The sequence below is a fragment of the Lissotriton vulgaris genome, unplaced genomic scaffold, assembly GCF_964263255.1.
Source record: "Lissotriton vulgaris unplaced genomic scaffold, aLisVul1.2 SCAFFOLD_1120, whole genome shotgun sequence".
NCBI lineage: Eukaryota > Metazoa > Chordata > Amphibia > Caudata > Salamandridae > Lissotriton > Lissotriton vulgaris.
The window spans coordinates 187540-215260 of NW_028250926.1; the positions used below are offsets into that span (position 1 = coordinate 187540).

Here is a 27721-nt window from a genome sequence, read left to right on the forward strand (position 1 = left end):
ACAGATGATCAACAACCAGATGGGCCCGATACCGCAGCTCTTTCGATGAGCCGCTGCAGGCCGTGTGGATCTCTTTAATGTTGAAACAGTCCCAGGCAAATTGAATTGTCGCTCAGTCCCCGACAGCCCGGAAGACTCATAACCTACTCTCAGCCACACGCAGCAGTGCGGCTGTTATCGGTTACCTAGGGCTGGTCTTGCGCTGATTCTGGCTCCTCAGCTCTCAACTCTCCGCAGTTACCAAGGCCTTGGACGGCCTCTTTCGAGCTCTCCCTCCGCTCTCAGCTCTCCCCAGTTACCAGGGCCTCGGACAACCTTTTACGAGCTCTCCTTCCTCCTTTCGCAACGAGTGCCGGCTTCCTCGCACTGCGAGGAGTTCCCTTGTTGCCTGGCAACGTCTCGCTGTGGATCCGGTCAGCGTGCAGCTGCTTTCACAACAATGCCTAGCAGCTGATCTCGTTGCAGCAGGGCCCCTTCCCTGGACTCGGGCCGTGAGCGGTGATCCAGCAGATGACCCCTCTCAACAGCGCTGAACGCAGGCAATACTCTGGGGAAATGTAGACTCCCCCTGGTCTCCGGCTGCGAGCCGGTTTGCACCCATTGTTGAAAGGACGACTATGGGGCAGATTACATTTGAGGCGAAGCAGACCTCACGAATGGCATCAGCTGGGTGGCGACACGCACACCGAGTCCCAGACTTTATCCGAATCACGCACAGTCACAGCAGGCTTCACGAAGGACACAGGCAGTGCGCAGGGACAAGCACACAGCAAATTAAAACGTGTTGTTTGGAAACTTTTATGACCCTGTGTTTCCAATAACAGGAGACCATCTCTCCTCAGGCCCTTAGACAATTTGTTCTTCTATTACGACACAGCACACAGCAAAGTCCCTTGTCCTCCCCCTTTAGTTGAACAGCAACTGCAGGTCACCCCAGAGCACACAGCAAGGGTAGTCTTCCTCCCCCGTCTCTTCAGCTGGTCTCCTTTGGCAGGGATTCCTCTTGACTCCAGAAGTTGTCTAATTTTACTGGGGTTTCAGCTCTTACTTTTATACCCCAAAAGTCTTTGTTCTTACATGTGTGAGGGGTCCAGGATCTAGCCCAAACCATTTCTAGGTGCCCTCTGCCAGGGTATGTGTTCTTCCTTTGTGAGTGTGGGTCAGGGCCATCAGACGCACCGCAGGAGGTGGAGCCAGCATTGTGGGAGGCAGGCACAGCCCTATTCAGACCCAGGTGCTACTCCTCCCCATCACTCTACATGCAAATGGGTCTATTCCCTAGTGCTGACTCACCCAGTCTCCTGGAGCAACCACCAGCCCCTGTCACTCACAAACCAGACAGTTAATACACAAACAGGCAGAGGCACACAGAAAGGTTGAACAGGAAAATAGCCACTTTCTAAAAGTGCTATTTTCAAACACTGTCGCAGGGATTCCGGGCTCAGACAGAACTGTGCATAGAGGCTTGGAACCTCAGTGAATTAGGGTGTGCCAAAACTCACCTTAGTACCCAGAAATCCCCTACCAGACTAGCAATCAGTGTCTCATTGGTCATCATAAACTCCCAATGCTTAGACAAACCAGAACATGGACTTAGTACGCCTCAGGTAACGTGGAACACATGAACACTCTTTCATTATACAATCATTTCAATCCAAAACAAGGAGTAAAAGAGGACACGTGCATATTTGAAATGTTTATTCACTAATGCTGTGTTCTCAAACGCAGTATCTTAGCTAATACAAGCAAACATATTATAAGAAACAAAGTAATCAGCATAGTCACTAGTCCATAGAACACAAACGGTGAAAGCATATTATTATGCTAAAATGAATATGGTTTAACAAAACCTAATTCTCACCCTCCCTAGCTAGCATATTATATTATATCTAAGAAGGTCTCCTGTGGGTTTTAGCAGAGCGTCCCCATACCTCAAGATCCTAGTGGTAAGGGATCACATCATCAGCAACCAGCTCTTCTGCATGCGAAGCACCATCAAGTGTGTTTGTATGCTCTTGTGCAAAGCAATATAAAACACGCTAAAAGCCAGAACTTGGCTGAAGCTGCATGTATGTTATGTCTAGGAACGTGCGAACATCAGTGCTCACAACAACCACTGTGTTGAGATATCCCTGAAGGTTTCAGCACTCACTGTACAGACAAAGCTTGCCAAGCAAGGCTGATATCAGTGTAACAACATATTATTCTCGTATGAATCGAAAACATTCTACTAGGCTTCAAAGCTAAAGCAGCAACTATGTGTTGTGTGTAAAAGCAGCAGAAAGGTAAAATGGTGTTTAAACTCCTGAAAGGCTCATGCTAACTTAACACAGCATACAGGCTATATATATCTATATATCACCCTCCCTTGATCCGAGCACGAATCAGATAAGATAAGATAAGAAAAAGGGACTCAATTGTTGAAAGCAGAGTTAAAAAAAACGTTCAGTTCAAAATCGAGCAGGTGAGGGAAAAAAATTTAGTCCGCCCAAAAATCCAAAATCTCACCAGCATGACATTGTAATGTCCACTGTCAGTAAAGCCAATAGGTCTGATAAAAAATTTTGTCCATCATAATTTGGTAAAAATTTAGAGAGTAAAAGAAAAAAAATCACGACTTCAAAGGCCTCGATACGAGTCAGCCTAAAACTGAGTATGCGAAACAAGCAGCAACCGCTTCCAAAAGGAAGTCACTGTTATCATCCGAAAATAACGCAGCCATCCAATTTAATAGTGAGAAAGAACATACATGCCCTTCAATTACCGGAGCCTCTAGTACCATCAGAGGACAACTCGGCGGGTTCTCAATAAAGCTGTGTGCCAAGAAATCTTGCGCCGCTGTGTATATATTCCAACGACCCAGAACTCCATGCATCGCTGCAAAGGCCATAATCCCTCCGTCAGAACAAAGCAATTCTTGAGTAACTAAGGGACTCATGAGATGATCATAATCCACTTCAGGAGACACCAAATTGCAGAGACACAAATCCAGGGCCCAATCGAAATCACAGCTCAGGCAATGAAACACAGGCTGGACACAGGTGAAATAGGAAAATCGAAACGATAATCCATACGATGCACTTAAGGTGGCAAGTGGCAGCACACCATAGTATTCAAGCATCCTGTTGCGAAACAGCGCTAACTGCTCCAGCTCTTTTGCGAACACAGGACGGGCATCCATTTTGAATTAAACAAAATAGCAACAAAAAGCCAGCAGCCAGCCCCAGTAAAACAGGAAATCCACCAAATAGGCCGGAAAAAATCGAATGGAAGAAAGCAGGAATGACTCCAAATATCTTATGGAAAGAAGTCACTAGACCACTGCTCACTACTTTAAAAAAATTAGCCAGCCCCGAAGTGGAAGGAAGGTCAGTATTTAATAAGGCATGCACTTCTGTGCGGGTGTTAGCTACGTGAAGGACAAATGTTTCGCGAGCAGATGTCAGGGCAACTTCTTTTTATGATAATAAGGCTCTTATTCTGCTCATCTTATTGAACTCTGACTTCAAGGTCGGAATTCTCAGCCAGATGGAAACATCCAGGTTCCATGCGGGGGTGGATACAGCACATTTTTACAGCAAACCACACGCTCACCGACTGTTACAACATAAGCTATGCCTTTCAATAACCCACAACAATCCTCATTATTTATAAGTAAATAACTCCTGTTTGCTAACAAATTGAAAGTCTGGACAATAGCAGGCACCGGTGTACCTTTCAAAACGGATATATGTTGTTAGCACGCATACTTTTACCACGCATACCATTAGCACGCAATTTTTACAACGCAGGATCCCTTACAACGCATACCTTTACAACGCATGACATTACATCGCAGATACTATTACAACGCATACCATTACAACGTAAGTATCGGTAAGTATATAATTTTTTTAAATAATGTAATTAATTTTTTAATAATTTAATTATTTAAATTAAATATTATTAAAGAATTTGTTAATATATATGTAAAAATACCTTTGTACCCCAAAACCCAAACCCAGCCCTGAACCCTAAAAATACCCCTGTACCCCATAACCCAAACCCAGCCCTGAACCCTAAAAATACCCCTGTACCCCAAAACCCAAACCCAGCCCTGAACCCTAAAAATACCCCTGTACCCCAAAACCCAAACCTAGCCCTGAACCCTAAAAATACCCCTCTACCCCAAAACCCAAACCTAGCCCTGAACCCTAAAGATACCCCTGTACCCCAAAACCCAGCCCTGAACCCTAAAAATACCCCTGTACCCCAAAACCCAAACCCAGCCCTGACCCCTAAAAATACCCCTGTACCCCAAAACCCAAACCCAGCCCTGAACCCTAAAAATACCCCTGTACCCCAAAACCCAAACCTAGCCCTGAACCCTAAAAATACCCCTCTACCCCAAAACCCAAACCTAGCACTGAACCCTAAAGATACCCCTGTACCCCAAAACCCAGCCCTGAACCCTAAAAATACCCCTGTACCCCAAAACCCAAACCCAGCCCTAAACCCTAAAAATACCCCTGTACCCCAAAACCCAAACCTAGCCCTGAACCCTAAAAATACCCCTGTACCCCAAAACCCCAGCCCTGAACCCTAAAAATACCCCTGTACCCCAAAACCCAAACATAGCCCTGAACCCTAAAAATACCCCTGTACCCCAAAACCCAAACCTAGCCCTGAACGCTAAAAATACCCCTGTACCCCAAAACCCAAACCCAGCCCTGCACCCTAAAAATACCCCTGTACCCCAAAACCCAAACCTAGCCCTGAACCCTAAAAATACCCCTGTACCCCAAAACCCAAACCTAGCCCTGAACCCTAAAAATACCCCTGTACCCCAAAACCCAAACCTAGCCCTGAACCCTAAAAATACCCCTGTACCCCAAAACCCAAACCCAGCCCTGAACCCTAAAAATACCCATGTACCCCAAAACCCAAACCTAGCCCTGAACCCTAAAAATACCCCTGTACCCCAAAACCCAAACCCAGCCCTGAACCCTAAAAATACCCCGGTACCCCATAACCTAATACCCCTAATAAATGTATTAAAAAAAGATACACTTACCTATACTTACGTTGTAATGGTATGCGTTGTAATAGTAGCTGCGTTGTAGTGTAATGCGTTGTAAATACATGCGTTGTAAATACCCTTGCGTTGTAATGGTTTCGTTGTAACAGTACTTCGTGGTAAAAGATGCGTGGTAACGGTTGTATACCCTTCAAAACACATGCCAAATTAGGGCGGTCTTGGTTACAGGAACCATGCAATTGGATGTGTCTACACATCAATGAGTGATCTGGTGTTTCTGTACACTCTTCCCCCTTTAGATAAACCTCTTTCCCCTCCCTAAGGCATCTATAAGTGAAAGGGAGAGACCAGGCTTCATGTAAATAGGAGGTACCGAGCCGCTCGTATCTGCCAATGGCAAAATACTTTATGCAATTTGTAAATTGGAAAAGCGTTAAAGGTAAAGTTATTAACCCATGGATAAGCCACGTTGCAGCTGTGGCCTCTGCCACCGAAAAGGGTAAAGACTCTAAGCGTTAAATGTGTAACATGGAAAAAGAAGCATCTCTCATTGAAAGCAAACTTTGTTTTTCAGTTAAATTAAAAAGTATAAACAGAGATGTGACATTAATGTAATTCCAAGGCACTTTTCCATTTTTCAGTGTCTGCAGGGTCCACGCAAACTGCATAATAGAACGCAATAGATTTTGACCATGGTACAAAACAGACACTTCATCCTGTACAATTTCAACAACAGATGACACAATATTGTCTAATGTGTAAATTCGGGAGGAAAGGGTGTTAATGCTGTTATCCACAACTGCAAACACTTTCTCCAAATTAGCTTGATCAATAGCCCTAAGGTGGGTAGCCGCTTCAATCTGTGATGTTTTCCAGAGTTCATTATAAACGGCATAGATCCATCTTTAAGATCTACCCTTAGCCGGGCCCTTTATGAAATCATTCACTTCAACCTTGTCAGTCAGTTTAGACAAATGTAATTTTACTGACGCCAATGTAGAGTGTTTGAGCCAATTTTGACACAATTTGCCTACAGAATAAGTGGTAACAGAATGGTCACTCTCAAAACGGGGATCTACTCTGACCTGTGTAAAACCCTCAGCCAGGCCCAAAAAACGACGCTGGCATGAATCAGCACTTCTGTGCCACATCAACCAACCCTTGGGATCCAAACCGGATATGTTAAAGGATGCATTTAGCAAAAGGGTCTGCAACTCTCTAATTGAAAATGTAGTTGAATTTTCCCATCCCGAATATTCTTCCAAATCAGGGAAGGAAGGAGTATTTCATTTTTTAGAAGTAGTCAATCCAAAGCATGTTGTCTGTGAAATAGTAGAATTCAAAGACAACATATGATTTGGGATGAGACATGCACGGTGCAAAGCCTCGGTGCCTTGTACCTGCCAACTTTTAGAACCCCAAACTGATTTAAGGTCAATAGTTTCCTTCCACAACTCGCAGCCACCAACAGCTAGCTGGTCTAGAAAGGACTTCGAATACAGTAACTTAGTATCGGTAAGTCTAACTTTGGACATGGATTTATCTGTTATTTTAAAATAAAAAGAGGCGGGATTGGACTGATTAAAGTCAGTAAAATAAGTGTACTTTTTAAAAAATGTGTTTGAGCTGCCTCTTACAGGAGCTGGGCAATTTTCCCACTGGGTATAATTCACAGTACTTCTCCTAGAATTAGTTTTGTGTAAGTAATGATTGCCAAAATGTTGCAAGCAAAACAAATCACCATAATTAGCAGATTCTAAATATAAATCTTCAGCATCAGAGGCAGCATAATACCTTAAATCAGCAAACAAAGTCTCTACAGCCTGAACATCCCAATCATCAGAACGTATGTTTTGTTGAACCACATCCCCCATGTTAACTCTAAGTGCATTAGGAACATTAATAACTTCAGTCGGACCATGGATTTAAAATTTAACTGCATCCCAGACTATTCCATCCAGGACAGCCACGCGGTGATGTTAACAAAGGCTAAGTCTCTTTTCAATTTGTGGGCTGAATGTGATGAGGAGTGGGGAGCCAATGTTCGATTCAGATGTCTAATGCATGTTCTCTCCTCGACATAATGTCCATTTATAAATCGAGAAAAAAAAACACAAAACCAATTGACATAAAAAGATAGAGAGCAAAAAGCCCCAGCCAAATGTAAGTCCAAGGGGGAATTTAAAAAAAATGTTAAACAATGTTGCGTAGGCTCTCAGCCTTGTGGGCTTCCCAGACGTATGGGAAACAGTGTCAAATGAAAATCTGGATTCTGTGGCTAAACGAGTTTGCAAATCAGGCATCAATAAGTCAGTTGGGTAGGTGTAGTCTGTATCATCAAGGCAAGTACCAGGCAAAGCACTCAATAAAGGACTTGAAACTGCAGGCATCTCGAGGGCCACCTCCGGTGCATGATCTTAAGCAGTGGCCAAAACAGAATTTCTCACTATCGAAGGACATGAGACTGCCGGTGTCATGCTAAGAAGAATCGGCCACTCTGTGTATTTTGACATTGTCAATGGAGATATACCTGTTCTCTTTACGACCTGGAAGTGGTGGTAAAATGACTGTTCTTGTGCCCTTCACTCCAAGCACGGGAACCGGAGCACGGTATGAGGGACCAAATTCCTTTTTGTTATCGATCTTCTCCCGAACCAGTTCTCCAACTTGGGGTAGCCAGCCAACTACCAGGATCTGCAACGCATCATCCGACGTGGAGGGCAAATGTTCCTTCGCAAGACTGTCTCTGGTCTCTTGTAGAGTCTGTAAAACATTGCAATGCTCATCTACGTCAAAGGAGGCAGCCGAACCGACCGTGTCTAGGCGGTCAAGGTCTGGGACATACATCTTGATACCAAAGAGCATTTTGTATGGGGTCCGCCCACCCAGAGACCTTCTAGGGAGATTATTAAGAGCACACTGCACGCCATTGAGATGGGCCAGCCAGTTTCTGCCAGTGCCTATAACTCGAGCTGTCAGTGATTGCTTTAAGTCACGGTTCATTCGTTCCACAACACTATTACCCTCAGGTCGGTATGGAGACGAAAACTTGACTTGGACCCCCATCAAACTCATTGAATCCCTATACGCCTTAGAGGCAAAAGCAGGACCCTGATCCGAATGGAAGGTACCATATGCAAAAATCCCTACAAAGACACGCAAATCCTTGATGACAGTCCGTGAATCAGCGCTGCGATGAGGCCAGACCCAAAGCGTGTGCATGAATCAACTGCTACTAAGATGTACTTATATGGAGTATCAGAAGAAAAAGGACCACAGTGAACTAAATAAACACAACCAAACGGTTTATTAGAAATGAACAACTGTGTTTGGGGCGGACGCATAGCAGTTGAAGGCTTAATCTGCTGGCAAATGTCACATTGAAGTACATAGTCACGCGTCTGTTTGTACAGTTCCCGCCACCAAAAACGTTGCTGCAACTGAGACACAGTAGCTGAAACACCCGCATGCGCAGACGCAACCCCTTCATGGGCCGCTGTGATCAGTGAATGTCTGCGATCAGAGTTGGGAATCAATCTCTCTCCAACTTCAGGTATTTTCACATAAGGAACTTTATCGGGACTTAAGTGGTATGTGTACTTCGAAGGGAACCCCGTAGGTTATTTATCTCCCTTCTCAGTGGCAGCAACAGCCGCCAAGATATCATTATCAATCTAACTTTTGGACCGTGTGACTGCTGCAACTAAATATGTCGATAGCGCTGATTTCACTGCTTCATCCGCAAGCGAGTTGCGGACAGCGTGGACTCCAACTCGCTGGTGACCAAGAGTATGAATTACAAACACGAGTGGCAACTGCTCTTTAAGCTCAGCCACTCGTACCCAGATCATTTTATATTTTATTGTGCTACCTTTGGAATCATGAAAATCATTCTGAATCCAAAAGAACAAATTCTCATTGTAGGACTGGTCACAGTAGTAAGAATCACTTAGGATAAGCGTTGTCACACCGGGATCTGCGTACTCCAATGCAAGCATCAGAGCCCGAAGCTCTGCCAATTGTGCGGTGCAGTCCCCTAGAGTCTTCGTGTGCACGACTCTGGACTTGAACTCATCGTTCACCTTGGCACCTACCACAATGGCGCAAGCGGAAACGTAGGCATGTTTAGAACCATGCGCAACCTGCGCCGAACCATCGGTGTATATGATGCAATGGAAATCCTCCAAAGACCGCATAGCCAAAGGTGCAGGATGAACAAACTCATATTGCAAAACCTCCTGCGACCGTAAGGAGGCATCAAAAATGAACGTGACATCCGGAGACGTCAATGATGCAGCCCATTGTATCCACCGAATTAGGTACACTGGCTTTCGTAACTGCTTCCAAAGCAGGACACGGGGTAACAACCAACATGAGTTATCCCTGTGACAGAGCGCGTTCCTTTAGAATCGCCATCTGCACAGTTGTCAAAACTTTCTCCACAGTGGAAAATCCCATTTCAGCCGAAGTGTACAAGTGTGACTTGTAAGCAATAGGTACTGTATCTCCTTCGTTAAAAGTAAGGTATGTGAAACCCACCGTCCCAGGGATGATTCTTATCACCAGGTTAGTGTGATTATCACGAGTCAATAAGTATTTAGAAGCGAGCAGATCAGCCTGCAAAGATTGCAGTATAGCTGAGTGCTCAGGCAGCCAGTTCGATTTCGTAAAATTTGGTTGTATCAAAGCATACAAGGGCTTGATACGCTGGGCATATTCAGGAATGTATGTCCTCCCGAAATTTAAAAATCCCAGTAAAGACTGTAATTTTATCAGAGTTGTTGGAGCGTGCAATTGTGCGCATTTCTCCAAGAAGTGAGGAGCCAATCCTCGACCTTCATTGTTGAGCTCGTAGCCCAGGAACAACACTGTGTACTCTGCAATGTGCGATTTTGCAAAGTTGAATTTGTAACCGAAGTCCACAAAGCTACAAATTAAGCGGTCAACGCGACACAGATGCTCCCACAGTTCATCATCCGTGAGATAAATGTCATCCACATACGAACAAGCATCTGGGTCAACTCTCTCTAAGAGAGAGACTATGCGGGCAGCAAACACTCCAGGACTATTCTTGTAGCCCATAGGTAAACGTTTGAAATGTTTGGGGACACCGCCGCAAGTAAAGGAGGTCCATTGGGAACTAAGACCATCCAAATGGTGGGCATAAAAACCGTTGGAAATGTCAAGCGTGGTTTTAAACCGCTTACGCACGAGACTATCCACTAAAGCAGAGCTGTGAGTATTCCTTACTGCACAGGTACAGCAATGCAAGTTTAAATGCTGGTAATCCAATACCAAACGATATGAACCGTCAGGCTTGGTCACAGTAAAAAGAGGGTTATTCATTGGTGGCACACAAGTTTCAATAACACCCTGATATTCCAATTGTTCAAGGATTTCCGCAACGGAAGCCTTCGCTTCGCGCTTCAAGGGATATTGAGGTTGAGGCTGAGGCATAGACCGCAAAGGAATCTTGTGGTGAGGGGAAAATGTATCCCATCCACAGTGAGTACGGTACAGAGCCGGCGCAAGGGCATTAGCACACTCTTCTGCAAAATTCAGCGCATGCTCCTTCGAGACTGTGTGCGCGAAACTAGGGAGGATTACCTCCTCCCCTCTCGGAGCTGCGAGCACAAAAGGTGGGGGCCAGTCAGCCTCCGCTAACAAAATGTCATAGGTAGTCGTAAGATTATCCCAAAATACCCCTTCTATAGTGCGTTGAATGTCACCCTCAATGAATAAGACTATTTCCTAGATCCTGTCAGGGGAGCTACTCTAATGTCAGCTGTCTCCACAACAACATAACGGTCAGTCGCTGTCACCTTCAGTAGTGGACGCAGGGCCTCTCGCACTATGGTAATCTCCGCTGCGCTGTCCAGCAAGGTCAGAGCCCATGTCTGATTCCGAAGCTGGGTTCTCACTATCTGTGGCATATCTGTGTGCTGTTAAAGCAGCGACTTTCTTTTTCTGAAACTGGAGTCTCTTCGGTGTAGAATTGTCCTGCTTGCCTTTGCCGTCTTTCGGGCGGGGCTGGTCGCGTCCTTGCTGGCCGCCCCGACCCCTGCCGCCTCCCCCCACCACCGGATGAAAAAGCTGATGACTCCTGAAAAGAACGAGGAGAGCGTTGATCAGAAACCTGAAAAGGATCAGGTGATTTTATCATTGCGCGATCGCGCAAGTAATAAACACGTTCTGTGGGCGCAGGCAAAGGAGACGCAGGACGAGACTCCTGTTTCTGTTGTTGTTGTTGCTTTCCCTGTTTTTTTTTTATTAGGCCAATTTTGTTTTTTGGTCTTGGGCTGTTCGTCGGTTTCCGACTTCTGCCCTTGGGGTTGTTTATTCTCTTTAGTAGAAAGAGGCTTGAGACCCCTACTATTGCGGCCCACGGTCTTATAAGCTGCCACAATAATCTTCGCCAACATAATCTTCGCCAACTGCCGGGCTTTTTCGGCCTCTGGAATCGCCTGCAAAGCATTGGCAACCTGAAAGTTCACCGCATCTCCCTTGACATTAGCAAGTATGAGATCGGAAACCACATCAAAGGTGCCACAGAGGCGCATACCCAATTCAACCGCAGCCTCCGGTCCATGTTCATCTTGAACACGTTTAAGGACCGTCGGCAGTACAGTCATAGACGGAGTGCCATAACACCTCGCGTAGACCGCCGCAAACGTTTTTCCCCAGGTCTCACAGTTACCGATTTTGGGTGGTCAAGTCCTTCGGTAAGCTAATTGTCAGAATCCTATGTTTTTCACCAGGAGACATGTTAGGAAATACTGCTTCCAGTTGGTCAAACTTTTCGGCAAGCCAGAAAGGAAATTCATCCTGTTCTTGGGGACGCTTGCCCATCACAGCGTTGACCATAACGGGACTGAGATTCAATCCGCCCTGTCCGGCAGGAAGCGCCGCAACACCCGGAGCCCCACCTGGGAGATTGCGGGTAATGTATTGCACTAACGACCTAATCACGCTAATTGCGACTACATGTAGTCGTCTTAACTCAGCTACGTTACATGCTCCATGTAGAGGATGAGGGGTAAACCCAGCCAAAACAGGCCAAGTGGCCCCTGGAATGGAAAAAGGACCCAACCTCTGAGCTGCTAAAGTATGGGGTAGGGCGCCATTAAACCAAACTCAATGCTGCCAAGTATCAATAGGAATCTCCTGTGCCCTATATGGTGCATATTCTGCTGGCACAGCCGTGGGAGTGTACGTGTCGAACACATGAGTATTTGCATTCATAGCTGGAAAGGTCACCCATGAGTAGAAATCTCATACGGGTAAGCCACCTCTGCACTCACTACCATGATCACGGCCATGCCATCTTTGGGGACATTATAAATCTGCAAATGATTGCGTACCGCAATGCGGCTATGTTGCGGAATGTCCACCGCAGCCATAGTGATACAGAAAGAAAAAAAGGTACAAAGGAAACTCTGTAGCACAACAAGGTAGTAACTCAATCAAACCGTTTTAGTAAGATTCAAGCTTGAAAGGACCTATACGCATACAGGTAGGTTTGTCCGACACCACTGTTAACCGGAAACAATAGTGAAGGTGTTAAGGACTGAATGATGTACTACTCAAGTATCATGCTATAAGACCACCAACGATTGGGCACCATGTCGCAGGGATTCCGTGCTCAGACAGAACTGTGCATAGAGGCTTGGAACCTCAGTGAATTAGGGTGTGCCAAAACTCACCTTAGTACCCAAAAATCCCCTACCAGACTAGCAATCAGTGTCTCATTGGTCATCATAAACTCCCAATGCTTAGAAAAACCAGAACATGGACTTAGTACACCTCAGGTAACGTGGAACACATGAACACTCTTTCGTTATACAATCATTTCAATCCAGAACAAGGAGTAAAAGAGGACACGTGCATATTTTAAATGTTTATTCACTAATGCAGTGTTCTCAAACGCAGTATCTTAGCTAATACAAGCAAACATATTATAACAAACAAAGTAATCAGCATAGTCACTAGTCCATAGAACACAAACGGTGAAAGCATATTATTATGCTAAAATGAATATGGTTTAACAAAACATAATTCTCACCCTCCCTAGCTAGTATATTATATTATATCTAAGAAGGTCTCTTGTGGGTTTTAGCAGAGCGGCCCCATACCTCAAGATCCTAGTGGTAAGGGATCACATCATCAGCAACCAGCTCTTCTGCATGCGAAGCACCATCAAAAGTGTAACACAAATAAACACAACCAAACGGTTTATCAGAAATTAACAACAGTGTTTGGGGCGGACGCGTAGCATTTGAAGGCTTAATCTGCTGGCAAATGTCACATTGAAGGACATAGTCACGCGTCTGTTTGTACAGTCCCCGCCACCAAAAACGTTGCTGCAACTAAGACACTGTAGCTGAAACGCCCGCATGCACAGACGCAACCCCTTCATGGGCCGCTGTGATCAGTGAATGTCTGGGATCAGAGTTGGGAATCAATCTCTCTCCAACTTCAGGTATTTTCACGTAAGGAACCTTATCGGGACTTAAGTGGTAGGTGTACTTTGAAGGGAACCCCTTAGGATATTTATATCCCTTCTCAGTGGCAGCAACAGCCTCTAAGATATCATTATCAATCTTACTTTTGGACCGTGTGACTGCTGCAACTAAATATGTTGATACCGCTGATTTCGCTGCTTCATCCGCAAGCGAGTTGCCGACAGCGTGGACTCCAATGCGCTGGTGACCGAGAGTATGAATTACAAACACGAGTGGCAACTGCTCTTTAAGCTCAGCCACTCGGACCCAGATCATTTTATATTTTATTGTGCTACCTTTGGAATCACGAAAATCATTCTGAATCCAAAAGAACAAGTACTCATTGTAGGACTGGAAACAGTAGTAAGAATCACTTACGATAAGCGTTGTCACACTAGGATCTGCGTACTCCAATGCAAGCATCAGAGCCCGAAGCTCTGCCAATTGTGCGGTGCAGTCCCCTAGAGGCTGCGTGTGCACGACTCTGGACTTGAACTCATCGTTCACCATGGCACCTACCACAATGGCACAAGAGGAAATGTAGGCGTGTTTAGAACCATGCGCAACCTGCGCCGAACCAATAATATGTTGTTACACTGATATCAGCCTTGCTTGGAGAGCTGTGTCTGTACAGTGAGTGCTGAGACCTTCAGGGATATCTCAACACAGTGGTTGTTGTGAGCACTGATCTTCGCACGTTCCTAGACATAACATACATGCAGCTGCGGCCAAGTTCTGTCTTTGGGCGCGTTTTATATTGCTTTGCACAAGAGCATAAAAACACACTTGATGGTGCTTCGCATGCAGAAGAGCTGGTTGCTGATGATGTGATCCCTTACCACTAGGATCTTGAGGTACGGGGCCGCTCTGCTAAAACCCACAAGAGACCTTCTTAGATATAATATAAACCATCTTTCCTAAAAGATGCGTTATCAAATTCTGAGTTCAGGGATACCAGACTTCATTTGTCTATCTTGCCGCTATGCGAAGACATGCAGGTAAATTTGATACACAGCATTCCCCATTCTAACCTATGGGCAAGATAGCCTTTCAATAGTGAAAAATGAAACACTTTGGCCTTGTCGAGGTTTCGGAAGTCTGTGGCACAGTGTAAAGAGTCTGTTGTCAAAAATATCCATTAAAAAATTGTCTGTGGTCTTTTGCTTGAACACTTGGGCCTTGTTGAGGTTTGGGAAGTCTGTGGCTGAAGAGGTGAAGAACCACAGTAAAGGTGGTGCACTTATTGTTCGATTGTAGACTTGTTGGATAAGAGCTGTGGGTTGTAGGTCAGCTTAGAAAAAACATATCATCATTCAGTTTCAGGGAATTCCTGTGCTTTTTCTTTCAGGAGCGTATTCTGTACATTCATTTTGCTAAACTTTTTAGCGGGATACCGGAAGGTGGCCCCAGCTGGGTCAACTATTTAAGCAATGGTGAGTGTTTAGTCACGGACTGTCTGAGTTTTATTTTTGGGTCATTTGGCCCTCCCCCCTCACCGTGACAGAGGTGAGCGTTTCAGTGGGGTGATCTTCATGGGTGACTCTTTTTACTTAACTATCGTTTTCATGGGCATTATTGGCCCTCTAATAACCTACATTCCCTAACATGTGCATGTGTATAGTTTTCTCAATGCAGATGGTACCTTTTGACCTACAAAGCTGTGATGTGCTGTGAAAGGAAGGGGCGTGTTGCCATTTTCAGGGTAATTTCAATGTGTCCTGAAGACATGTGTATGCCCCTCTGGTCCCTGCACGTGGGGTGTAGCGAGGTTTTCCCGAATGGTTTTGGGAGTTTTGACTCTGTGCTTTTTCTGGAAGCTTCATTTTGGGCTACTTTTGGGCTTCTTCTTGTTGCTCGCTGGGCGCCTCCCTAGATTCTCATGTAGTACTTGTTTTACTGTGGCATACCGGTGGGGGTTGAAAAGCTGCTCTGTGCCCCCACGTGTAAAAACGAAATTGGCAGTATTTCACTATCAGGACAAGTTACCCACACTAGAACATGTCCTACCTTTCACATACACTGCGCCCTGCCCAGGGAGGTACCTTGGGCCTACCATAGGGGTGTCCAATGTGTAAGAAAAGGAAAGGTCAGGCCTGGCAAGTGTGTACACTGGCCAGGACAACATGGCAGTTAGCAACTGCCCACAGGCACTGCAGTGGCAGGCCTGAGACACCATTTTAGGGCTACTCATGTGGGTGGCACAATCAGTGCTGCAGGCCCACTAGTAGCATTTGAATTACCAGCCCTGGCACACTCAGTGCCCTTTACTAGGGACCTACTGGTAAAACAAATATGCACTTTAGCACTGATCAGCAGTGGCAAAGTGCCCAGAGTTCTATAGCCAACAGCCACAGGTCAGGAAAAACAAGGGAGGAAGAAGCAAAACGTTTGGGGATAACCCTGCAAAAAGGGACATTTCCAACACCATGCTAGAACAGAAAATAATTCAACCTGCCATAAAGTGAAAAATAGGGTGACATGTTTTAGCCTAATAACCTCAACAGAGGTGTGGCTGCCTTTTTCAGGACCTTATAGAAGCTTCTGAAAGGTTATAAGTAAACAAAATTATATGAAAAAAGTGATAAAAAACAAATTGCCATATACGAAAGCAGTGGTTGAAGTGGAAGTCCACTGTGTCAGGGATCCACTGGTACTTTACCTGAAAGAAACAACATGTTCCAAAACAAAATCAACTTGAATTAGTGAAACACACTGTAGCACTCATATATAGGCACCAGGAAAGGTTCTGGAACTGAATCAGGGTTTTCACGATTATCAGTAACCAACAGCTCAACACAACTTTGTGCTTATCAAAACATTTACATAACGCGATGAAGTTACCCTTTGATGAAGCATACCACCTTTGTGTGGGTGAGAGAACCTGTCCTTTAAAAGGGACACTCCAGTAGCACTCTTCCTTTTGTTGCAGACCTGGGGGCTTATTTCAATTCGATGTTCGTGCGGCCCTGTGTTATATGCTTCGACAATATCCGTGCACCTTGTGTGGGGCCTGCGATGGTCATCTACAGAACTCCTTTCCCTCCCGTCGCCCCTCTCCCTTGGATCTGGGAGGTCTTCTGCCCTAGGAGGGAATCAGGGACTTCTTACCCGGTGACAGGCTATTCTCGCTCTTTTGGAGGGAAATGATCCGATGAGCAGACTTTGGATTTTTGGAAGCATTAGGGCAGAGAAGGAAGCATCTAGCTTAAGACGGGAATCAGGTATGCGGCTGGGACTTGTCGTGCTGCGGCTAATGAACTAGGACGGTTGATTGCCTTGGTGTATTTACCTGCTGACTTGGTGCTAAAGTGTTGCTTATTTGTGTGTGAACTATGGAGTTTTTATGGCACATCTCAACATCCCACCTGTTTGGAAAACCCAGTTTACAGTCCTTGGAACATTGCCTCGTTTTAGAACTAAAAGGGGGGCCTCCATTAGCTGGAGGCCTATATGTTGACGAATGGGGTCCTTTCGATCAGGGGCTCATTTGCATCTCAACCAGCTCAGACGTCAACCTTGCCAGCGCCGAACACCTCCACTTCCAGATCCACACCGATCCCAAGACCACACTCCGAGGCACCCTCCTCCACCGGCCTCCAGGTCCCCGTGCACAATTCAGTGACGCCATCACTGACTTTGTCACCCCACACGCCCTCCCCTCCGAGGACTACATCCTATTGGGAGACCTCAATTTTCACCTGGAAAAGAACAATGACAACAGCGCCACCACCCTTCTGGACAACCTCGCAAACCTCGGACTCAAACAACTTGTCACTTCCCCCACCCACATTGCAGGTCACACACTTGACCCTATCTTCACCTCCAGCAAACATGTCTCATTCAGCCACACCACAGCTCCTCACTGGACGGACCACAGATGCGTTCACTTTACCTACAATAAGACCACAATCCACAACCACCCTCAACCCACCCTGCGTAGAAATTGGAACAAACTCACCATCGACCAGATCTCCTCATCGCTCCTTCTATATCCTCCTGTCCACTCTTCAAACCCCGACCAAGCAGCCATTAACTTCACCCAATGGCTATCCAACAGCGCCGACATCCTAGCACCATTAAAAAAACGTCAAATCAAACTAGGCAGCAAACACGCCCCCTGGTTCAACGATGATCTTAAGAAATCCAAGAAACTCTGTCGCTCCCTCGAGAAGGCCTGGAAAAAAGACCCAAACACCAGCACCAAGGACGCCTTCAAAAACGCCACCCGCATACACCACCAACTAATCCGGTCTGCCAAGAAAGCCGCTTTCAAAGACCGACTAGATAACAACGCCCACAACAGCAAGGAATTATTCAACATCGTCAAAGAATTTACCAACCCATCAGCCAACTCCAACGACATCACCCCCTCTCAAGCCCTCTGCGACTCCCTAGCTTCGATCTTCCACAACAAAATCGCAAACATCCACAACAGCTTCGACAACCGACCCGGAGACCAACCCACTCAACCCTCTGCAGGACCTTCACCCCCCTTGAACATCCTTAATGACTGGAACCCAATCTCCACTGAGGACACCATCCGCCTGATGAACTCCATCCACTCAGGATCCCCAACTGACCCATGCCCTCACCACATCTTCAACAAAGTAGACTCCATCATAGCTCCACACCTCCGAGATGTCATCAACTGCTCCCTCAACACCGCCACCTTCCCGGAAAGCTGGAAACACGCAGAACTCAGCGCCCTTCTGAAAAAACCCACAGCGGACCCCACCGAACTCAAAAACTACCGCCCCATCTCGCTTCTTCCTTTCCCGGCCGAAGTCATCGAGAAAGCTGTCAACAACCAGCTTGCCACCTTCCTCGAAAGCAACAAATCCCTCGACCCCTCACAGTCCGGATTCCGAGCCAAACACAGCACTGAGACCGCACTCATCGCTGCAACTGACGACATCCGAACTCTATTGGACAATGGAGACACAGTCGCCCTCATCCTCCTTGACCTCTCCGCAGCCTTCGACACAGTCTGCCATAGCACCCTGCTACAGCGCCTCAGAAACATCGGAATCCAAGGAAAAGCACTGGAATGGATCACCTCGTTCCTCACCGGAAGAACTCAGAGAGTCCGGCTCCCTCCATTCAAGTCAGAGGCCTCGGAAGTCATCTGCGGCGTGCCGCAAGGATCGTCACTCAGCCCCACCCTCTTCAACGTGTACATGAGCCCCCTTGCAACTATCGCTCGCCAACACAACCTCAACATCATCTCCTACGCTGACGACACTCAACTGATCCTCTCACTCACCAAAGACCCTAACACCGCCAAAAACAACTTACACGAAGGTATGAAAGAAGTTGCCGAGTGGATGAAGCACAGCCGTCTGAAACTTAACTCAGACAAAACAGAAGTCCTCATCTTAGGCACCTCCCCCTCCGCCTGGGATGACTCTTGGTGGCCAGAGGCCCTTGGAAAAGCACCCATCCCGACGGACCACGCACGGAACCTGGGCGTCATCCTGGACTCCTCACTCTCGATGACCAGACAAGTCAACGCCGTCTCATCATCTTGCTTCAACATTCTTCGCATGCTCAAAAAAACATTTCACTGGATCCCCACCGAAACTAGAAAAACGGTCACCCACGCACTGGTCACGAGCCGCCTGGACTATGGAAACACCCTATACGCCGGCACCTCCGCAAAACTCCAGAAAAAACTCCAACGCATCCAGAACGCTTCAGCCAGGCTCATACTAGACATCCCGCGTAAAGAACACATCTCTGGTCACCTGAAAAACCTCCACTGGCTCCCCGTAAATAAGAGGATTACTTTCCGCCTCTTAACCCACGCACACAAAGCACTTTACGAACTTGGACCCGAATGCCTCAACACACGACTGTCTTTCTACACCCCCTCCCGTCAGCTACGATCCTCCAACCAAGCCCTTGCCACTGTACCTCGCATCAACAAAGCCACCATGGGAGGTAGATCCTTCTCCTACCTGGCAGCTAAAACCTGGAACTCTCTTCCCACTCACCTCCGCCTTACTCAGAACCACCTAGCATTCAGAAAGCAACTTAAAACTTGGATATTCGGCAAGTAACTCCCCCCCCCCCTTCTTCAAGCGCCTTGAGACCCTTTGGGAATGTAGCGCGCTATATAAATCTCGACGTGACTTGACTTGACTATGAGGGGATCTGGGTGTCTGTTTTTATGCGATGGTCGGGGGCCACCCCGCCCCCTCGTGAGACTGCCCTCCCCCTTGTGGGCATGGCCAGCCAACTCTGCCCGGAGTACCAGCAGCAGAGTGGGGCCTATGTCCCTGCAGCCACACGAATGGGGAGCTTTGGCAAGGATTCTGGGTCCACATTTCATGTAGCAACCAGAAGTCCTTCCTGAGTGCAAGTAAAGGCTTGAGTTTTCCATCCAATTTATGTGTCACTAGTCTTTGTTGTTGGAGGTATGCTTTCTGAAGTGAGTATGAGGTGGATGTGTCACATTGGCTGTCTCTTTATGCTCACTACACATTTGGAATGGGTGATCGGGTAAAGGTATTGCCTCCATAGACAGTCATCCCTCCCTGCCGAGGCGGTGGCCTCAGTCCTTGCTGGGCTAGGTTACCTGCCTGCTGCTGTTGTCATGTGTTTGGATACCACCTGGTCCTTGTTGCAGTAGTGTGTTTGCTAACTAATTTCCTTGTGGCTGAATGTGCTGGTTTTGTGGACAGGGATTTTGCCGGGCCTGGCCCAGGCTTATTGCTCTCTGCTCCTGATAACCTTTCAGGCAGAATTGGTCTGTCCTGTGGCCCATCCGGGTCATGTGGCCCACTCGGTGGCAGTAGCAGCACTCTCTAAATAGCATCTCTGACCTCTGATGGACTGTGTGGAAACCCTCTGAGGTTCGGAGGCAGAGCTCCTTTCGAGACTGGTTGTAGACCAAAGTGTAAAGGGTCTCTCCAGCGGCCAAGGCAGCCCCTAATGGACAGTCTTTTTAAATTTATGTTGGACCAGCTTGGCAATGTCTTGTTTGGCTTTTTCCTGCTTTTCCCTGTCCTTTTCCTGCTTCTTTCTGTAGTAATGTAATAGGTGGGCCTGTATTTCCCGACAAGATTTGGTGTCTAATCCTACTACGTTATCTAGACAACTATTTTGGTGGGCAGTCATTTTTTGAGGATATTGTAGAAGAAAGCAACCTGGAAGCCTGAATCGGTTCGTTGCTGTCCTATCTTCTTTCCCCATCATTCCCTCATTCTGTCTAGAAAATTGGTCATGGTTTCCACAGACTTCATGCTGTCTGCCATCAATCCTCCTTCATCAGGCTGGTCAGGGAACATTTCCCTAAGGGCTGTCCATAGCTCATGTCTGCACGAAATGAATGCAGCCTCTTCGTGCTCAGTATTGGGCAGCATGACTGCTGAGATGTGGGCTCAGGAAAACTCAGCGGTAGCTCCTCCCCTAAGGCAGAGGAGAGCTGCCCTCTGCCTCACCTCTCTTTGAGCAGTGGAAAAAAGAAAAATCAAATGATAATAACATTATGCTTGTATCATTTCATTTTTCCGTTGTCAGGCAGTTTTATGGGGCGGGGAGGGCTGTGCTGTCATCACAGCCAGCACGGGAGGAGTGATTGGGGCACTTAAGTGAGCATAACGGTTTGGGCAGCCGTCTTGGGCCGAGCATACAGTCATGTGCACTTTGCATGTTCTCCAGCCAGGCTGTATTGCAGCCTGGGTGGGCAGCATGGACAGGCTAATAGTCCCCTTCTGAGCGCCAAACCATGGCTCTCAGACCAATCACAATGCCGCAGTCATGGTGATAGCATTGTCGTGATTGGTTTAGGGGAGCCTGTGTGTGCTTCCTGCTTTAAGGAGGAACAGAAGAGGACGGAGGCAAGGCGAGGCAGCGGCCGGCAGTAAAGTATGTTTTCATTTCTTTTTCTATCCCACCCATTCCACATCGGGGGCAGCCGCCACGGGTTAACCTGCTCTCTGTTGAGGCTGCTGAGCAGACTCTTGACACCGCCTATTGCTAGGTTTATTCCTGAAGTGTTTTTCTCAAAACATGAGATCTATTTTTACTCCCCCTTCATCAATGGGAGCAGTTTGGCCCTAAGCCTTTCTTTGTCCATCTGAGCCCATGGCCCATAGATGCTCCCTGATGTGCCTTTTTGTAACAACAGGCATATTTTGGCTTGGAGCCGTTGCGCTGGCTTTTCTCCGACATAGCACTCCCATTTTTTAGGTATTTCTGCATGTAGAGGAAGTTCGATTTGGGATCTCCCCCTGCGTGCCGGATGCAATGTTCTGCAATGGCCATGTCCCTTGGCTCAAAGGATACACTCTCCGGCCAGGGTCTATCAATTGACGCTCCCTTTTGATCCAGCAGGCTAGGAGGTGACAAAATGGTCACACAAAGACCTTGCCTTCTTCTCTCAACACTCTCTTTAGTGGTCAGCTTGTATGAACGGAACTTTCGTGGGGGAGCTGCAGACGTCATTGTTGCTGCTCTCCTCGTGTGAACCCAGAGGTGCCATTCTGATTTTCCTATGTTTTAATTGCCATTGGGCTAGGCTACCTTGAGATCTTACTTCTTGGTCGGCCCCTCTCTTCGCTGATGATACGGTTGAGTTATCAATAGCGACCTCCCTTCTGGTTCTATTTTGGGCTCCTCTCTGTGCTCTTCTCAGGGGCGGTGCGTGGAGCTGTTCTCCCTGTGCCCCCCCAGGTGAGAGCTCTTTCTCTCTCCATTCTCAACCTGTGCCTCTCTTTCAACTCCCACCTAAGCTACCTCATTTACTCGGTGCTGTGTGTGGTTCTCCTTAGAAGGAACTTGTCGTCCCTCACTTCCTGTTGTTACTTCTGCAGTCCGAGCATACCCAGGGGAAGTGTACCCTGCAGCTCCCCCCATGATGTCGGACCCCGGAATGCTGGTACCTCCCACTCCAACCCCCTGCCCTGTGGTGTCATTAACCAGAACCGCTATGAACCTCCCAGTTACCTGAGATTACTCAGAATGGTTGGAGTGTATGCTCCCAGTGCCACTGGGGCTCGATGAGCTGCATATGATGGATGGGGGGATCAAACATCAGGGGATTCTAGCACCGAATGGAGGTGCTGCTGGAATCGATGCGGTATGTTGATCTGGCAACCTTCCAAGCTGAGATCTAGTGGCTCGCTGCTCAGTGGGGGGGGACTTCGACCACCTCAACCAGCGGATTGGTGTAACCCAGTGCAGGAACGACTGTGATGGCCGGCATCAGAGAGAGCACTTTCATGCCGGTGTATGGTGGGGAAGTTGAGGACGCATTGCTTGCGGATTCGGGGACAGAATTGTAGGTCAGACCACCTGGAAGATGGCTCTATGTTCTAACACTATCTCTCTTATCGTCTTCTTCTGTCCTACATATTTAGTTTGAATGTGCGTCCTTGTGTATTGATTATGTTGTTGTTGAAAGCTACACCCTCTGGCCAGGTGAAAACATGTCTTAGTTTGTGCATGCCATTCACGGCTCAATTCATCTAGCTTTTTATCCTTCGTGGAGAATCTAGTTTGCATGTGCTTTAAAGGAGACTCAATGATAGGTTAGAAACTTTTTTAAGGGATTTAGTGCACTTTTATATTTTTTTGGTTTTTAAAATAAACTTAAATCCTACTCTGTTTGTGGGAAGACTATGTACACAGGGTTATGTCGGCAATATTTACGTTTACTATGAGCTCAGCTTAAATGCCTCAAACAAACTTAGGGCCAGATGTACGACCCGTATTTGTATGCGCAAACAGGTTTGCGAAACCCGTTGGCGCATGAAAAAAAGTCATGGGCCATGTTCAAAGCCTATTTAGAGAGTCGCAATTTATTTGCGACTTGATAAATAGGTTTTGTGACTTGCTATTTGGAAGGGTTCTTCCCTTCCAAATAGCGAGTCACAAAACCATGTACTAATGTTTTGCAACCGCAATTGCGGTCGCAAACCACTCACAAATGCATTCGCAAATGGGACCTCTTCCCCTTTGCAAATGCATGCAAAATTATTTTTTAAGAGCAGGCAGTGGTCCCAGGGACCACTGTCTGCCCTTAAAAAATAAAACAAAAACGTTTCATTTTCTATTTTTTTTTTAATTCATCCTGTTTTACTTTAAGGAAAACGGGCTGCATTTTTTTTTTAAATTGCTTTATTTAAAAGCAGTCCCAGACATGGTGGTCTTGTGAGCCCAGCAGGCCACCATCCCTGGGAGTGCTGGCATTCCCAATGGACTCACAAATTGTGAGAGGTTCATAAACATTAATGAGCCTCACAATTTGCGACTCCTTTGGGAATCGCAGTGTTAAACAAACTGTTGTTCATTTCATTTAGCACCTCACAATTTGGGACTCACAATGTGTCGCAAATTGCGAGGCACTAAATGAAATGGTCGTACATCTGTCCCTTAGAACATAAAACAACACATGAAAAATAACAACCAGAAAGAAAATGCAATGGTTAATTCAAAACATTATGAATTGTTTTTCAGCAACGGAATAGCAAAATGTGAACAAATGACGACTTTTTCATACGCACACAGAATTGTTATTGGACATAATATTCCGCGTAGAGCACAGTTGCAATAATTTATCAGCAACACAACATCAAGAAAAAATGCATCATTGGAAAATCATAATAGAAGTAAAAGAGAACAAGCATTGGTAAAATTAGGTAGGCATTCAGACCTGAAATGTTGATGCTATAAACCTTTAATGGTACTGCAGGGATTACCTTAAGAATTATAGAAGTTTGGTATCTTTTTATAAAAGCAACAGTGAGTGATGCATGCACTGCCTGAACTAGACATTCTGCTGCACACCTCCCTCCAAGAAGAAGCCTTGGCTATGGCTACCACCAAAGAGTCAAAGCCAAAACAGGAAGTAACTGGCAACTTGGTGAGCTCACAGTAACACCCAATTCCTGAATTACCAAAGACAGTGGCAATAATTATTACAAGACTTCCCTGTCCACACAGGCCCTGAGGAACCAGACTGACATCAGGTGTACAAATACATCGCTGTATTAGGCCCTTGTGCTCACATCAGATGCGGCTCCTCCGCCCAGGTGGAGGAGTGTCACCCTACTGCTTTTCAGCAGTGCAAAAAAGGAAAAATAACATGATAATAACACAATGTTATTATAATTTTATTTTTCCCTCCTGCGGCTGTATTGCAGGGCGTTGCACAGCTGCTCACAGAGCATGGGGAGGAGTGTTTGCGGCACTTTCTAACTGCGCATGATGGTTTGGCTGGCTGTCTTGGGCCGGCCAAACAGTCATGCACACTATGCTCGGGCTCATAGTCCCCATCTGAGAGCAGAACCACAGAGCTCAGACCAATCACAACGCTGCAGTCTTGGTGACAGCAGCATCGTGATTGGCTTACTGGACCCTGTGTGCTTCCTGCTTACGTTCCAGGACTCGTCGGGAAAAGAAGCGGAGGAGTGAAGCGGCCGTGAAAAGGTAAGTGTATTTTTTCCTTTCCTCTCAACCACCCAACAAGCCCGCCATCCCCGATCTGTGTCAGCCGCCACTGGTTCACATTACAAGTGGGAAAAGGGAATGGCCTCAGTGGTACCCTGAGCTGTACACCACCACTCTAATGCCTATCGCTGCTGTGTCCAGTTTGCTGTAGCGGAGGGGAACACAAGTACTTCTGTACCCAGAACTCTTTAACATGCATATTCACCCTCTGCACGCAGGTGCTGCCCAGACCCTGCAGCAGGTGCATTAACCCTCTGCACACAGGTGCTGCTCAGACCCTGCAGCAGGTGCATTAACCCTCTGCACACAGATGCTGCCCAGACCCTGCAGTTCGTGCATTTACCCTCTGTACACAGATGTTGCCCAGAGCCCAAGCCCCACACCTGGACTCACTGGCGAACTGCTGCACGGCGATGCCAATGGAGGTGATCCAGGACACGCGTCCAGCCAGCTCATCGAAGTGATGCACAAACTCCACAAAGAAGACACCGAAGGAGCGGATAACGCCAAACACCAGCGACGTCTGCATGAAGCCCGCCAGCACGATCATCCAGCCCCAGCCGCCATCGGGGGGCTCTGGGTGCACGTGGGGGGCCATGGCTCAGCACCTGTAGGGGCAGAGAGGTAGACAAGAGGTTTTACTCAGCCCCACTAGAAGAAAAGACAGACTATTCACAGGCCCTGGTTACCCAAAGGGCGGTCAGGAAGAGCAGTGTTGATAATAAAAAGCTATGGAAGAACACAGGCAGACATACTGCACGATTAAAAGCAAATTATGCAACACACTCAGAGGAACTATTGTCTAGTTTGACATTTTTAGCACACAGGATTCGGGTGCTATTAAAAAAAACATTTTTTTTAATGAAGAATTCTACATATTCAGCAGATCCTTGTAGGAAAGATTGCTCCCTCAGTGTCATGGTGTGATGCAGTCTCGCTCCTTAGGACGGGCACCCAGGAACACTCCGATGGAAGCAGCACCCACCTCCGCATGCCCAACGAGCCAGTCTTCTCTTAGGCCTGGACTGGGCTGACCAAGCTGGGCTTCAGCACTGCCTGCCTTAATGTCAAAGATACAGTGAATGCTGTTGGGTCAAACCAATGCTTAGTCAATTATGTTGAACTAAAAGTTTTCACTCAATTAATTCATCTTTGACTCAGAAGAGTCCCGAAAAGCACCCCAATGACAATATAGATGTCAATAATCGCTTATTGTTTTTATGTATGAAAAATAATAATATGGCAGTCACATAAATAGGTATTTATCAATGCTGATAAATAACTTTAACCGCTTAACCGCGGCGGCAATTCTGACTCGGTGTGGTGGTTTAGCCGAGAGGGCGGGGCCGTGTCGGCCAATGGACGTGCGCAGCACTACGAAGGTAGTGCGAGGTACGGCCGTTGGCCGACAGAAGCACGCAAGGGGATATATGTGGCAGCCATATTATTATTCTGCATACATAAAAACAATAAGTGATTATTGACATTTACATTGTAAGAGTATTCTTTTTTATATGATTTGGGGTGCTTTTTGGGACTCCGAGTCCAAGATGAATTAATTGAATGAAAACCTTTAGTTCAACATAATCGACGAAGAAATTGTTTGACCCAACAGCATTCACCGTAGATTTCTTACGAATGCCAGGTGCTGAGGGATACTGGGTGACCCCATTACCACTAGTGGTTGGTTAATGTCAAAGATGAGCACTGCTGTCACACCTGAGCGCGTCACTGGAGAAGGCGGGCTTAGGGAGGAACGAGGGATGCTCTTTTCAGGATGAAGTCACACCTTTACATTTCAAAGACGTGTTCTTATTAGGAAGAAATGCTAATGAAGCTGTGATTAAATATTGAGGGCAAGTTCAACCTGGAACATGCACCCTATTGACATTCCTTCCCATAAAAACAGGATATGACAAGATACCATGATGTAATGGAATGTATAAGGTTCCTCATTAGACACGTTATACACATATGCGGCCATATGTAATTTATTACCCATTACATGGTACCTGTTGTCTGGATATATAACAATTTTTCCCCAATCAAAAGTAATATTTTGGCTCAGCAATGTGTATTTATTGGGGGTGTTAAGTGACAGAAGTATATTATGTTACTTATGCGTCCACTGGTAAGGCATCCTAGCCGTAGGCCGCATGTATGGATATCAGGTCACAAACGGCAACAAGTATTTGTGCTACCTGTAAAGACTTTTAGGAACCTACCTGTGCTTTAAAATGTTGGTTCATTGCTGCCAAGTGTCCCATGTCCATGTGTGACAGGTCAGTCCAGTGCTGTTTTTCCTCAGAAATCTGGGACTTGCTTTCTTGGTTTTATTCTAGAATAAATATTATGGCAAGTCCTAGAATTCAACAAAAAAAGCAGTACTAGACTATCTGCTCAGTCATGGACCTGGAAAACTTGGAGGTTACGTTAGTTCCTAAATATCCGAAATGTAGTAGGTCGCAATCACACCTACTGACTGAGAATTAAGGAGGAAGGTTGCAAATAGCGACTCACTGCAATTGGAGGTCATCAGAGGCATGGAAGTCTTACTGGGGCCAGCCGACCATCTTATCTGTGGCTGACCTTAAACAAAGTCAACTTTTTTTAATGCAGCCCGTTTTCCTCAAAAGAAAAAGGACTGCTCTCAAAAAGGAAAGTATTTTTTTATATGCTTGTTCAAGAGTGGACCGACTGCCTACTCTTCAACAAACTATTTTTTGCATTCACAAAGGGTAAGAGCGGT

The 27721-nt window shown here is 46.5% G+C and overlaps 1 protein-coding gene across 3 annotated transcripts in view; it reads right to left on the reverse strand.

Annotated features, from left to right (window-relative positions):
- The window catches only part of LOC147663077 (monocarboxylate transporter 13-like), a 217219-nt gene that overhangs the window by 77979 nt on the left and 111519 nt on the right, over positions 1 to 27721 (reverse strand). For 2 of the 3 annotated variants that reach the window (XM_086950698.1, XM_086950697.1), the window contains exon 2: positions 25366 to 25580. In XM_086950698.1, the coding sequence (XP_086806824.1) occupies positions 25366 to 25570 (205 nt within the window). In that variant the 5' untranslated portion in view covers positions 25571 to 25580. The remainder of the gene's footprint in view (positions 1 to 25365; positions 25581 to 27721) is intronic. The other variant, XM_086950699.1, reaches the window with a different exon arrangement.